This window comes from Choloepus didactylus, chromosome 1 (genome assembly GCF_015220235.1).
Source record: "Choloepus didactylus isolate mChoDid1 chromosome 1, mChoDid1.pri, whole genome shotgun sequence".
Classification (NCBI taxonomy): domain Eukaryota; kingdom Metazoa; phylum Chordata; class Mammalia; order Pilosa; family Megalonychidae; genus Choloepus; species Choloepus didactylus.
Window position 1 is genome coordinate 154,583,272 of NC_051307.1, and position 15,276 is coordinate 154,598,547.

General features: G+C 33.8%; 1 protein-coding gene across 5 annotated transcripts in view; it reads right to left on the reverse strand.

Annotated features, from left to right (window-relative positions):
- RASA2 (RAS p21 protein activator 2) overlaps window positions 1-15,276 on the reverse strand; it is a 126,654-nt gene that overhangs the window by 58,395 nt on the left and 52,983 nt on the right. For all 5 annotated transcript variants that reach the window (XM_037843689.1, XM_037843683.1, XM_037843705.1 and 2 more), the window contains one exon: window positions 13,424-13,500. In XM_037843689.1, coding sequence (XP_037699617.1) covers window positions 13,424-13,500 — 77 coding nt within the window. The remainder of the gene's footprint in view (window positions 1-13,423; window positions 13,501-15,276) is intronic.

Consider the following 15,276-nt stretch of genomic DNA (forward strand, 5'->3'; position numbering starts at 1 on the left):
AACAAATTCAAGTTAAAAAAAATATAAAACAGTATCTTTAAATACATATTAATATATTCAAAGGGTTTAAATTGTTTTACGTATGTCTGAAGCTGCCATATACCACTTATTCCAAATACATGTATGTATGCATTTATTTATTCATGCTGTGTTCCCAAATCAGTTGCCATAGGTTGGCACAATCAGTACCGAAACAGCCAGATAACATTTAACAAACTTTTGCCCCCCTAAATACCCAACCAGGTATGTTCCATGGTTTGATAATAGATCAAAACTGCTGTGGCTTCTAAAAAGTTAAAAAAAAAAAAAAAAAAAAATTTGCAAACTTTGAGTGAACTACAAACCAAGCAAGCTCTATGGCATCATATCCTCTGCTAAAGCAAGAATGAGAAACAAGGAAACTACTGTGGTTTCCACTTAAAATCTGATTCATAAATACCGGGCAAGCTTTCACGCAATTTTGTAATGTTTGATTCTGATTCCCAATAACAGCTCCCATATCATTCTGTATAGAAAATGTTTTAGACCATAAAAGTCAAGGTGTTTGCTAATCCACTCCATGAATTATAGTCATTGGCATTTACAGAGAACAGAGAATCTGACTTATGGACTTGGACCTCAAATTTTATTACTAAATATTACTGAGTTCACGAGTTTAGTTTAACATCTAAGGGTATACATTCTCTAATGCCTAGGATAAACTCATCAGTGTTGCTGAAAAGTATTCTTTGTTGAAAGATGGGGGCACAAATGTAGAACTGTTGGGCAACATCCTCATTTCTCTCCACAACCCACAGATCACATATGTGGGTGAAGTGCATACGGTGTGCTGCCGAGTAAAGAGAGAAATGATAATGTGACTCATTTCTATTAAACTGGGCATCAAAATCAAATTAACAAAATTTCTAAAACCAAAGAAAGCATGAGACAAGATAATATTTCTAGTTTTTAATGTTAGGCTCAAGTACAGTCAAATTTTCCCACTTACTTGAAATTTACACTTCTCAGGCTATGCCTAAATCTCAAAATGATACTTGATTTTTATATAGCATTTATAGTTTACTATGCACTTTCACAAAATTCATCTAATTCTTACAACTGCCTTTGAAATGAGTATCATCATGCCATTTTAAAGAAGTAAGTAAGGCTCAAAGAGGTTATGTGAGAAAGTAAAGCAAGGCTTGAAGAGGTAACACAACTTGTAAGAAGCAGGCCAAGACTTCTCTGCTTTTTTAACTCTGTTAATAAAAGTCCAACATCCATCCACATTCCCATTTGCTTGCATATATTGTATTACTCTCCTTGCAACACCAAATATGGCATATAAACTCTTATAGGAGAAATCTAAATTATAGAAACCCAATTCACCATAATTTTATGACAAGGAGAAACTGAAGAAAAATGCAATACAGTATACAAAGACTTCGATGAGCATACCCACATACCAAAACAATGATTCCCATAAAACCAAAATATGAGTCTATAAAAATCATCAGATATACTTTTAATTTTCAAATATAAGAAGGTATAAAAATTATGTTTTCTGCAAACCTGAGCAAAATTAATACAGGTCATTTTATATGCTGCATATATTCTGAAATATTAGGATACAGCTGTTCTTCTAATCTGTAAAACAACCACATTATAAACCATGGATGAGCAGAAAATAAATGCTGAAAATAACCTTAGTATACTAAATTATAAGATATTTTGCTGATTTATGAAATACAAAGCATTTGATATTAATACATCACCTACAAATTAAAAAGGAAAATGAATTTAATTCAAAATTGCTTGTATTACAGACTAATCTGAATATTTTCCTTGGATTTTTTAAAAACTAAGACACATTAACTTCTATGTTCAGCCAAGACAGAGTAATGGGGAATGGAATTACTCTCCCACCTGAAACAATGGGAAAAATGAACAAAATCAGCAGAGCAGGCCAGTGAACCCTGAGAGGGGTAATAAACAAGGTGAAACCTCCAATTGCCCCAGCTTACGGGCAGATAATCTCCCCGGAAAAGGAAATGAAGTTGTCAGTTGGGGGAGGTCCAAGTGGCAAAATTCCCAGAGCCGAGTATCAGAGGGAAGAGAGGTGCATAGAGAGGGACCTACAGAGAGCTACAAGAATCCCTCAGAAGTCTTCAGCTGAGTGCTAATAAGTGTAGAAATGTGAGGACACTATCCAAGGCTAAAGAAAGAACCATTCTATAAGATAAGATGGAATAATTCCTGAAGCCCACACATGACTGGCAATAGTTCCTTTTCCCAAAAGCCACAGTGGACAACTGCTAATTCATGGGTGCTGCCTCAGTAATGTGTAAATATAAGCCCTAGAATAAAAGCTGCTATCCTCCCACTTAACAAAAAGCTTAAAAACAAGCCACAAAAGGATCAAACTGTTTCCAAGTAATTAAACTGAGTCCTGAACAAAGTTCAAGAATATTTATAGAAATATAAAAATATCTAGCCATCCCACAATGTCTGGCATCTAATAAAGTAACTAGGAATGCAAAGAAGCAAGAAAATATGACCCATAATGAAAATAAAAGCAAATCAATAGAAAGAGAACCAGAAATGAGATAGATGATAAAATCAGTAGACAAGGGCATTAAAAAGTTATTAAAACTATATTTTATATGTTCCATAAGCACATAGAAGATAATAAAGGTGAAAATATCAAGACCTGACATGAAAAACACACTGAATGGAATTAATAAATTAAACACAGCAGAAAAAGTCTAGGAAACACTGTTGAAAATACAGAGAAAAACGGCTGAAAAAAATTGAGCATGAATTTTGGAATGACTTCAAGTGACCTAAAATACATGTACTTGGAGTATCCAAAGAAAGGGACCACAGAAAAAAGACATGAAGTAAAAAATGGATGTGAAGTTCCCAAATCTCAAAAGCAGTCAGAGAAAAAAAGAGAAGCAAAGATTAAAAATGACAGCAGACTCGTGTTGAAAACCATTGTAAGTTAGGGGACATCAGAACAGGACCTTTAAATTTTTGAAAGGAAAAATGTCACTCTAGAATTCTCTACCCAGGGATCTTTTAAAACTGTAAGTGAAATAGAAACTATTTCATATAGATAAAAGCTGAAAGTATTTATCACAAACAGAATGGTACAATAAGAAATATTAAAGGAAATCATTCAGGTAGAAGGAAAATGATACCAGATGCAAATCTGGATTGACAAAAAAAAAAAAAAAAAAAAAAAAGAAGAACACTGACAATGTCAGATAAGCTGATAAACGTAAAAGACTTTTTTCTTGTTTTAAAAATCTCCTTAAAATATATTTCACTGTTTAAAGCAAATATAATAATGTATTCCAGGTTTTCTTTGACACATGTAGAAGTAAAGTGTCTAAGAATATAGCACACACACACGAGGGGGAAGGAAATGGAAACATACTGTTGTAAGGTTCTAGTACTATATGTGAAGTGGTATAACATTACCTGAAGGTGGATTGGGATGAGTTAAGGATGCATTCTATAAATCCTAAAACAACCCCTTAAACAACAAAATAAAGAGGTATTCTAATAACTCAACAAAGGAGATAAACAGAACCATTAAAAAATTCCCCAAAAGAAGTCAGAAAAAAAGAGGAGAAAACAAACAGCAAGATAGTAGATTTACACTTAATCATATCAATAATCATATTAAATGTAAATGGTGTAAACAGTCCAATTAAAAGTAGAGATTTTCAGACTGGATAAAAGAGCAAAACCCAACTATATGTTGCAATACAAGAAACACATTTTAAACATAAAGTTACAGTGAGGTTAAAAATAAAAGGAGAAATATATACCATGCTAATACTAATCAAAAGAAAGCTGAAAAAGGCTATATTAACATCAGACAAAGTATATTTCAAAACAAAGAATATTCCAGGCATAAAGAGAATCATGCTATAATAATGAAGGGATCAGTACATCAACAGGACAGTAACACTCCTAAACGTTTATGCACCTAACATCTGAGCACCAAAATACATGAAGTGAAAACTGATAGAACTGCAGGGAGAAGCAGATACAGTCACAATTACAGTCAGATTTCAACACCCCTCTCTCAATAAATGACAGAGCAAGTAGACAGAAATCCAGTAAGAATAAAAGTTTAAACAATACTACCATCCAATCTGACTTCATTGATGCTTATAAAACAGTTCATCCACCAAAAGCATAATGCACATACTTTTCAAATGCACACAGAACATATACAAACATAAACTATACATTGGGCCAAAAAACAAGTGTCAGTAAATTTTAAAGGATTAAATCCATACCAAGTATGTTTTTGTTAACAGTGGAATCAAATAAAAAGAAATGATAAAATGCTATCTGGAAAATCCTCAAATATTTAGAAAAACAATAGCTCACTTCTAAATAACTCATGAATCAAAGAGTAAAATAAAAGAAAAATGAATGAAAATGAAAAGACAATACATCAAATTTGTGGGATGAAACTAAGGTAGTACTTAGAAGAAAACGGAAAGCACTAAACAGCTAATATTTAAAAAAAGAAGAAAGGTTTCCAATCAATGACCTCAGCTTCCATCACAAGAAATTAAGAGAAGGAAAAGCAAAGTAAACAGAAATAATAAATAGTGGAAACCAATAACACAGAAAAACAAACAAAAATATAGAAAAACCAATGAAAACAAAACCTCATTTTTTCAGGTCATTAAAATTTAGAAACCTGTAGCTAGACTGATCAGAAAAAAAAGAAGTTACAAATCATAAACATTAAGAATGAGCAAGGTGACATCCCTATAGAATCTACGGAGTTAAAAGAATTAAAGAGAAAACCACAAACATCTTCAAGCAAAGGAATTGAACAACTCAGATTAAACTGAAAAAGTCCTTGGGAGATACAAATAACCAGAGATTACTCAAGAAAAATAAGATAAGCTGAATAGCTCTACAGCTACTAAAGAAATTGAATTCAACACCTTTCCACATACATACATACATACATACATACTTCAGGGCCAGGTGGCTTCACTGATGAATTCTTGTATTAAAACATCTACAAATGGAATTATACCAAATCTATAAAAACTCTTTCAGAAAACTAAAAAGAGAACACTTCCTAATTCATTCAATGAGGTCACCATTACCCTGATTTCCAAACACAAAGTATTACAAGAAAACTACAGATTAAGAACCCTAATGAACATAGACACAAAAATCCTCAACAAAAATTTTAGCAAACTGAAGCCTACAATATATAACGATGATAGATCATGATTAAGTGGATGTTTACCCCAAGGATAAAAGATTGGTTTAAGATTCAAAAATCAGTCGGTGTAATTCATTATATTAATAGACTACAAAAGAAAAAGCATAAAATCACCTGAATATCCATTCTTGATAAAAATTCTCAGCAAAATAGGAACAAAAGGGAACTTTCTCAACCTAATAAAGAGCAGCTACCATCATACTTAATGGTAAAAGGTTGAATGTATTCCTCCAAGGATCAGGAACAAGAAAGGATATCCACTCTCACAACTTCTATTCAACATTGTAATGGAAGTTTTAGCCAGTGCAATAAGGCAAGAAACAGAGATAAAAATTATCCCGATTGGAAAGGAAAAAGTAAAACTGTCTTTATTCACAGATGACACAATTGTCTATGTAGAAACACCTATGAAAATCTACAAAAAAGTCAGAACTAATAAGTGAATGTAACAAGTTTCCAGAACACAAATCTAGGAACAATCAAAAATTGAAAAAAAAAAACAAAAAACAACCATTTAAAGTAGCATTAAAAATATAAAATACAGATAAAATTGCAAATTTTATTTTGACAAAATATGTAAAGATGTGTACACTAAAAACTGTAACACACTACTGAGAGAAATTAAAGATGTAAAAAATGGAGAAATATTTCATGATCATGTACTAGAAGATTCATCGTATTGTTAAAATGTCAATTCTCCACAAATTGACCTGTAGATGCTATGAAGTTCAAACCAAAGTCCTAGCAGATTTTTGGGGAGAATTTGACAGACTGATTCTAAAATTTATATGGAAATGCAAAGGACCTAGAAGAGCCAAAACATCATGAAAAGAGGAATAAAGTTAATGGACTTACACTACCTGATTTCAAGGATCTTTAAAAAGATAACAATAATCATGATAGTGAGGTACTATCATAATGATTGGCAAAGAGATCAATGCAAAAAAGTAGGGATTCCAGAAATAAACCAACAGACAGAAGGTCAAATGATTTTCAACAAAAATGCCCAGGCAATTCAATACAGAAAAGACAGACTTTTCAACAAATGGTGCTGGAACAACTGGATATACATATGCAAAATAAAAAAGTGAACCACAATATTTCTTCATAATATATTAAAAAATGAACTCAATAAGGATCATAGACAGCTAAAATATAAAATTTCTAGGAGAAAACTTTAGTGACCTTAGATTTGGCAATAATTTTTTAAATATAACACAAAATGAAAAACAATAAAAGAAAAAAATTTTAATTGGACTTCAACAAAATTAAAAACTAAACATTGGTAAGAAAATCAAAAGGCCGCGTAGAAGAACATATTTGCAAAGCATATATGGAATATATAATAACTCTTATTATTCAATAAAAGACCAAAAACTATTTTAAAAATAGGCAAAAGATTGGAAGAGGCACTTCACCAGGAACAATTTATGGATGGCAAAATTATCACATGAAAAGGTGCTCAATATCATTAGTTGTTAGGAAAATGTAAATTAAAACCATAATAAGATACAATTACATACCCACTAAAATGGCTGATATTAAAATGATTGACCCCACCACATTTTAACAAGGATCTGAAGCAAAGGGAACTCTTACATACACTGCTGATGAGAACTGCAAAATGATATAACCACTGTACAAAATAGTTTTGCAGCTTTTAAAGAAGCCATTCCACTCTTAGGTCTATAAGAGAAAAGAAAATACAGCCATAAAAAGATTTGAACAAGAATTTTTATAGTGAAAAACTAAAATCACCGAAATGTCCATCAACATGGGTATGGATAAAGAAATTGTTGTATGTCCATGAAAAGAAATACTACTCAGTAATAAAAAGGAATGAGCTACTGATACAGACAACAGCATGGCTGAATCTCAAAATAATTATGCTGTGTTAAAGAAGCCAGGAAAAAAAAATACTATGTACTGTATGAGTCCATTTATATAAAATTTTATAAAATGCAAAATAACCTATAATAACAGAAAGCAAACCAGCAGTTGCCTGGAAATGCAAGGGGGGGGGACAGATAGGGGCCGGCATGAGAAAATTCTGGGGGGAGATATATTTTTCATTATCTTGATTATACTGATGATTTCACACAGGTATATACATACACCATTTATCAAATTATACACTGTAAATAGGTCCCATTATTATGTCAATTATACCACAATAAAGCTACAAAAAGACAACTGTGTACTCAGAAAACCTAAACTCTAAACTTGAATTTCAACTGTTTAATCATTAAAAAAATTAGTTAAATTGTACATTTACAGAAAAATCATACAGAAAAGAGTTCCCATATATACTCCTCACACACACAGTTTTCCCTAGTATTAACACTTTGTATTAGTGTGTTACCTTCATTACAATTGACAAAACATTATTATAATTGTATTAACTGTAGTTTATAGTTTACATTAGGATTCACAGTTCGTGTTGTATAGTACCATGGTTTTTCTTCTAAAATTTTTATTCTAGTAACATTTATAAAACCCAAAATTTCCCCTTTAACCACATCAAATGTATAATTCAGTGGTGTTTAATTACATTCATAGTGTTGTGTTACCATGACCACCACACCATGCATTACCAAATTTTTTCCACACCCCCAAACAGAAACTCTTTATCAAGTAACCATTAACTCCTCTTTCACTATCCCCACCCTGGCTTCTGGTTTGACTCTATGAATTTGCTTATTCTAATTACTTCTTATCAATGACATCATACAATATTTGATCTATTCTGGCTGGATTATAACACTCAATGTCTTCAAGGTTCATCAGTGTTGTCACATCTATCAGAACTTCATTCTTTTTTAATTGCTGAATATATACCACATTTTATCTATTCATCTGTTGATGGACACGTGGGTTGCTTCTATCTTTTGTTCCATCATTGTTATGTCTTCCCACTGAATTGACTCCTAGTGACCTTCTTTGTTCCTGTAAGAGTTTTTTATTTAAAGTCCATTTTATCTGATATTAGTATAGCTATTCCAGCTGTCTTTTGGTTACTATTTGCATGGTATATATTTTTTTCCCATTCATTCACTTGTCACATACCTGAGACTTTGATTTCAAGGTGAGTCTCTTATAAACAGCATATAGGTAGATCATGCTTTTTTATCCATTCTGCCAAATTCTGCCTTTGGACTGGAGAGTTTAATCCATTTACGTTTAAAGTAACTACTGATAATACAGGACTTTCTTCTACCATTTTACTATTTGGTCTTTGATGTCTCATAGCTCTTTTTGACCCTCAATTCTTCCGTTAATGTCTACTTTCATATTTATCTGATTTTTCATAGTATACCATTTTGAGACGCTTCTCATTTCTTTATATATATCATATATTTTCTTCGTCAGTATCATGTGGCTTAAATTTAACATCCTAAATATATAACAATCATGTTTTGTTTGGTATGAACTTATCTTCAATAGCATATATATATGCTGTTCTATACTACTGCATTCCCCCATCTTTTTATTGTACTTTTTACAAATTATATTTTTATATCTTGTATCTCTAAAATCATAGATTTATCATTACTTTCTGCATATCTGCATTTTAGAACCTGTAAGAAGTAAAAAATGGAGTTATATGCAAAAAGTACAACAGTACAGTAAATTTTAACTATCCATATGGTTACTTTTATCTGAGGTCTTTATTTTTTTTATGCCACTTCTTTCCACTGTCTAGCATCTTTTCCTTTCAGTCTGAAAAATTTTCTTTAGCATTGCTTGTAGCACAGTTCAAAGTGGTGACGATCTCCCTCAGCTTTTATCTGGGAATATTTTAATCTCTTCTTCATTTTTGAGAGTCTTGCTGGATATAAAATTCTTGGTTGGCATAGGTTTTCTTTAAGTGCTTTAAACATTTTGTCCCACTCTCTTCTTGCTTCTACGGTTTTCTGATGAGAAATCAGTATTTAATCTTATTGAGACTCCCTGTATACAACATGCTGCTTTTCTGTTGCAGCTTTCAGAACTCTCCTTGTCCTTGGCATTCAACAGTTTGACTACTATTTTCTATGCATGGTTTTCTTTGAGTATATCTTGTTTGGGTTTCACTGGGCTTTTTGAATGTGCATATTCATTTCTTTCATTAAATTTGGGACGTTTTCTGCCATTATTTCTTTGACTAGTCCTTCTGCCCCTTTCTTTCTTCTCCTTCTCAGACTCCCAGATGGTCTATATTGGCACACAGGTCTCTTAGGTTCTGTTCACTTTTTTTCATTCTTTTTTCTTCCTGCTTCTTAGCTCAAAATCATTTCATTTGTCTTGTCTTTGAGTTCACTTATTCTTTCTTCAGCCAGCTCCACTCTGCTGCTGAAATCCTCTAAGAATCTTCCATTTCAGTTACTGTGGTTTGCAACTCCAGTATTTCTGTTTGGTTCCTTTTTAATAATTTATTTTTCTTTACTGAGATTCTCACAGTTTCATTGTTTTCCTGATACCCTTTATTTCTTTGTCTGTATTTTCCTTTATGTCCTTGACCATACTGAGGATCATTTTTTTTAAAGTCTCTGTCCAGTATATCTAAAGGCTGGTCTTCTTTGTTGACAGTTTCTGGTTTTTTATCTTGTTCCTCTGGATGGGCCTTCATTTCCTGTTCCTTTGTTTGTCTTGTAATCTGTTGTTGTACACTATAGATTTTAATATATTAAAGGCTTAGCTGTGGGATTAAGTCCCTGAGCTGACTGTTCCTTAAGTCTGTATCTAGCTGGTGATACGACAGAGATTTCCTTGAGTGCCAGGAGTTAACCAAAAAAAAAAAAAAATCCAACCTCAAAACACCCTTCAGAGTCTTTGCCAATTGGCTGTGTATCAGCTGGTGCTCTCCTTCAGAGTCTAGTCTTCTTATCAGGATCAGCCCTGGGCAAATGTGAAGTGCAGGATCCTCTCTGTCTTTTCGGCTCCTGTATCTTGTCCTGGGCTTGTGCTTGCTTGTGGCCTTAGGAATTCCATTTATAGGAATTCGAATGGCCCCTTTACTCCCTATGAAATAGACTTTCTTCCCTTCCTGGGTGCTTTAGTATATAACTTAAAGCAGGTAATCCTTGCCCCAGGCCGCTTTACCTTAATCATTTTCTACATTGCTTTAGGTGACCACAAGCTGCTTCTGCCTACAGGGCAAATTCTGGGAGGGCGAGCCAGAGACAAGTTTCCTGGTGTAGTCTTCAAGGCTACCACCCAATAGATAGGCAGTGCAGTATATTTATAGGGATTACTTGCTCCCTCTGGAACAGGACCAGAGACCTACATGGGAAAACAAGCTGTCTCCACATCATGCTTAGGAAGGGATGGAGGAGGGGCCAGCATGGGAGCCACAAGTGTCTCCTACTATTTGTCAAAGCTGCCTTTTCTAGATTCAGCCCTTACCCAGTTACAACCCTTTACCTCTTTTCCAGAGTTCTGAGGAACATGGCTCTGTGAGTTTTTGCTAGTTGTTCCAAGCATTTGCAGGGGAATGGCACCTTGGAGCATCGTACACTGCCATCTTGGCCAACAAGAAGCCCCTTAATACATTCTTTACAAATACAATGAACTATGACCCCGACTAGGTTCAAAACAATCTAATTAGCACAAGGATGTTGGAGATTGAATCATATCCCCCACAAAAGGCTCCCTGGTCCTTGAGTGTGAACCCATCTGTAAATAGGACCTTTGAAGATGTTATTAGTTAAGGTGTGCCCAAACTGAATGAGAATGGGCCTTAATCCAATATTGCTGAAGTCCTTATAAGCAAAGGAAACCAGACACGGAAAAAGAAACAGGCACAGGGAGTAACCAGAAGCTGGATGTCAATGGAACCCAGAAGAGAAAGAAGACACTGCCATGTACACTGCCATGTGACAGAAAAGCCAAGAACCAAGGGTTGCCAACAGCCAGCTCCAGAAAGTCACAGTCTTTGGGGTGTAAGTATCACCCTGAAGACCCCTCGTTTTGGACTTTTCCTAGTTTCAAAACTGTGATCCAATAAATTCTCATTTGTTAAGACAACACATTGTATGTAATTTCTTTTAGCAGCTAGGAAACAAAAAGAAAGGAAATAAAAGACTCTTTTTAAATAAAGCTGTGTTGTACTTAGAAGGCCCCATAGGCCCTGTATAAGTTGGCTCCTTATCTCTCCAATGTCTCCACAACAGTCCAGTTACACTGGTTCTCTGCCAGTTGCTTTAACATTCCAAGCTCTTTCCTCCCTCAGAACCTGTTGCTCTTGCTATTCCCACTGCTTGGAATGCTCTCTCCCAACCTAACTTCATGCCATTTGCATGGCTGGCTGGTTCTCATCTTTTAAGCCTGAGTTCAAATGTCACTTCTTCACTTTCTCTGATCATATAATCTAAAAATAACTTTCTTCCACCCCTTCCCGCTTATTTCCTTCATACTATTTATCAAAACTGTAAAGATATTTTAAAATAATGTTTGCTTTAGTATTTGCTACCATTAGCATAATAAGACAAATTATAAGAACAGAGACCATGGATCTTGTTCACTATTTTTTCACACTTCCATATTGTTGCTAGTACTATTTTTTTTGTTTGTTTTTTTGAAACACTACCCACCACCACCTGTATCACATTTTAATGCACCATTCTTCTTTTACCATAAGGAATATTCAGTAAGGTCATTCACTGTTTCATTCAAACTGAGTATCTAACAGGAGGACGGTAAACTAAATACTTCACTCTAGATACCTTTAGGAGTATCTTGCCCAACCCATAACCTCCTTGCCCAATAAGTGTAAATTAGATAAAAGTATTGTAACAATGTTAGGTTTCCTGGATTGGATAACAGCACTGGGGTTATTTAAGAGAATATTCTTAGTCTTAGGAAAAACAAGTATTAAAGAGCTAAAAGGTCAAAATGTATGTAACCTTCTCTCCAATGATTCAGAAAAAATTAACTATATATACATGATATGGGGGGGGGGGATGATGAAGTAAATGTGCCAAAATGGTAAAAACTGGTGAAGCTGGTTAAAGCTTACGTGAGGGTTCTCTGTATTATTCTTGCATGTTTTCTGTAAACTTGAAATTACTTCAAATTTAAAAAAATATTTTAAAAATGTTACAGTGGAAGTACAACTGAGCTGGAAGGAAAGAGAGAGGTCCTCAAGAGTGTGGGATTTTTGAAATCAAGAATTTTAAGGTGATAAAGTTTCTCATATGTAAGTAAGCTCTCATGCCATGAGACTTAATAGAAAGAAAATTTAGGGAAAGATAGGGTAGTCAAGAAGTTAGAGACCATAGTTTTGACTGGGTCATCCTTCCATGTGGAAACAGATATTAGTAAAAATGATAATGGGAATTAGGGTGGAGAAAAAAAATAACTGATTCAATAGTGAAAGTTTTCAATGAATGAGTGGAAAGGAAGAAGGTAAGTGATACAGTTATATTGCCTCAAAGAAGCTAGGGTTTCACAATTAGGAGAATAAATTTTAGTCTAGAGCAGCAATGGAGGAAATAAGGAGAATGTCTACCCTACTTCCTGACCTAAGGTATGTGGGTATGGTAGAAAAACAGCCTTTGCTTTAGAAAAGCTATAAAGGAAATAGTACCTCAGAGGATATTTACAGATCAGTTAAAGCAAAGATAGAGGAAACATTAACAAGTTAAGGATAGTGGTAGTTTGTTGATAACACAGAGGGAAGAGGCAGGGAAATGGGTTAGAACAGTTAAGATTAAAATCTGAGTGATAAAAAATGACCTGAGGATGGAAAAATTAAACAGGAATTCAAGGCAGGTGGGAATCAATACTGTAATCTTAAAGTAAGCATTTAGTTCTAATCCCCAAATCCCTAATGTTCTACTCTGTGGTATGACAGTTTCTAGAGAACCTCCGTTAGGAAGCCTTTCCTAATCTCCCCTGCCAGGCCGTTAGACACCCCTATCTGTGATCCTATAATACCCTATTGCCTATATCTGTCATTGAACTCACATTCAGTAAATATTGGCTGAAAGAATTAATACTGACTCACCATAACCTGAGTAGACTAGATGTAAAAAATAACTGGAAATCATCTTAATAGAAGAATGGCTTAGCAGAGTTTAATTTCTGAAAAAAAGTTTCTGAATTATTTAAAATAAGGAGTTGACTTAAGATTCAAAGAACACAAAACGGAGGATTATTTCTAGTTGATTCTGGTAAAAGAAATATGCTTACTGTACAACAAGCTGCTGGCACACAGTTCCATTGTCTGTTATCAGTTCATTCAGTTTTAATTCAAGGTGAACTTTACCCTATAATGACAAAAAATTATAAACTGAGTAGTCTATTTTACTGACAAAATATTAAAGGTATGTACTTTTTCAAATGGTACTCATAATATTCAGTTATCCACTGACCCCTTGCACACGACTTTGCCCACATTAAGTGCTTATTAAATGACTGATAACCAACAACATAGGTCAAAATGCTGAAAGATAAGCAGTCACATGCTCATATCAAACATGGTATTAAATCTAAGAATTTTATGCCCAGCTCAACAAATATTTATGTATTTCAATTATCATGGATTAAAAAAAAAAGACAGCACTTATATTTTAGGCAAATGTGAAATAAAATCAAATTATAAAATGCAGAATTTTTTCCAGAAAAGATAAACCAGCAATAAGGCAGAGCAGTATCATTAAAAGATAGAAAAATCACACAATTCTAATACAATAAAACTAAAACTAAGTTAAAGCCAGTAAGATTCCATTTATCAGTAATTTACTTTTATCAAACAATAAAGAGTTATGAATACCTATGTGTTAGGAGACACAATGTGAGTAGGTAGGAATCCATAGATATATAACACAAGTCACTGCTAAAAAGCTTACAATCTCATTGGGGAGACAATAAATAAAGATAACAATACATGGTCAAGAGCATTAACGGAAAGATGGAATACTAGAAATAAAGGAGTACTTTCTCAAAGAGCCACTACTAGATGGACTTTTTAAAATTCAGCAGTATAAGTTTAAAGGAATTCAAATTATCAACTTCTCAAGAAACAAAGGCTTAGGAACAATATAATTCAGAGCCTGATACTTCTACCCTCTGATGAACAACTCTAAACTGGTTATAAGCAATTCTAAACTGGTTAAGAATCAGTGCTAGATTACCTCCACCCAGATGACAAGGCAAATTTCCACAGTGCTAGTGGAGATTTTAGGGTGTGAAATCTAGAGACTTATGACATGAATGATTTCATCAGAGGTAGGCAAGTTCATTATCTAATTACCGTTCCTCTTTGAAACAACTCCTTTCAGACGTTCTTTCACAGAAACCCAATCTGAGTCAGCCCCACTATTTTATGGAGACTTATTATTGAAGAGTGAATCAGGTTCGCTAGCTATACAGCTCAGAGTTAGAGGTATGAAAAGTGAAGAACAGTAAATACTGACACATCTCAACACATAAGAAAGCTAAGTTCTAAAGCAAAAAAGGCATCAGTGGTAGTAAAGCCAGCAGTAAGTGGAGTTGGAACTATATTAAGCCAATCTTTCACTAAAAGTCTAGGCAAAAATATTTATAAAATCATTATAGATTATAAATTCATTACAGAATAGGTGTTTCATTATTCCTGTGTTTAATAGTCACAACCTTACTATTCATGAGTGACCCTGAAGGTCTATGATATGTAGTAATTTGTAATATTACTCAATTAGAATTCTGAATCAAGTTTCCTATTAGGCCAGCATGTGTCTGTCACCTGGCTAGTGAACGAGCCTAGCCAAATGCACCAGCATTTGCGTCCCAAGACTGTTTTATGGTTTAACATGTATGGTAGATACAGTATGCTAAAAAGTACTCCCCAATTGACTCTCAGGAAATGTCTATGATCTACTCTATTTCTAAAACCATAAAAACCATTAAAATAGAGTAGGAAAAAAGAATAATCATCTTATTCACAGCTAAAAATATAGTACTATATCTAGTCAACGCTAGGGAAAAAAAATATAATGGGGTTCTGCCAGGAATCATTCTCATTGAGTCAAAGCCTACCTCATATATTCATTACTCCCACTGAC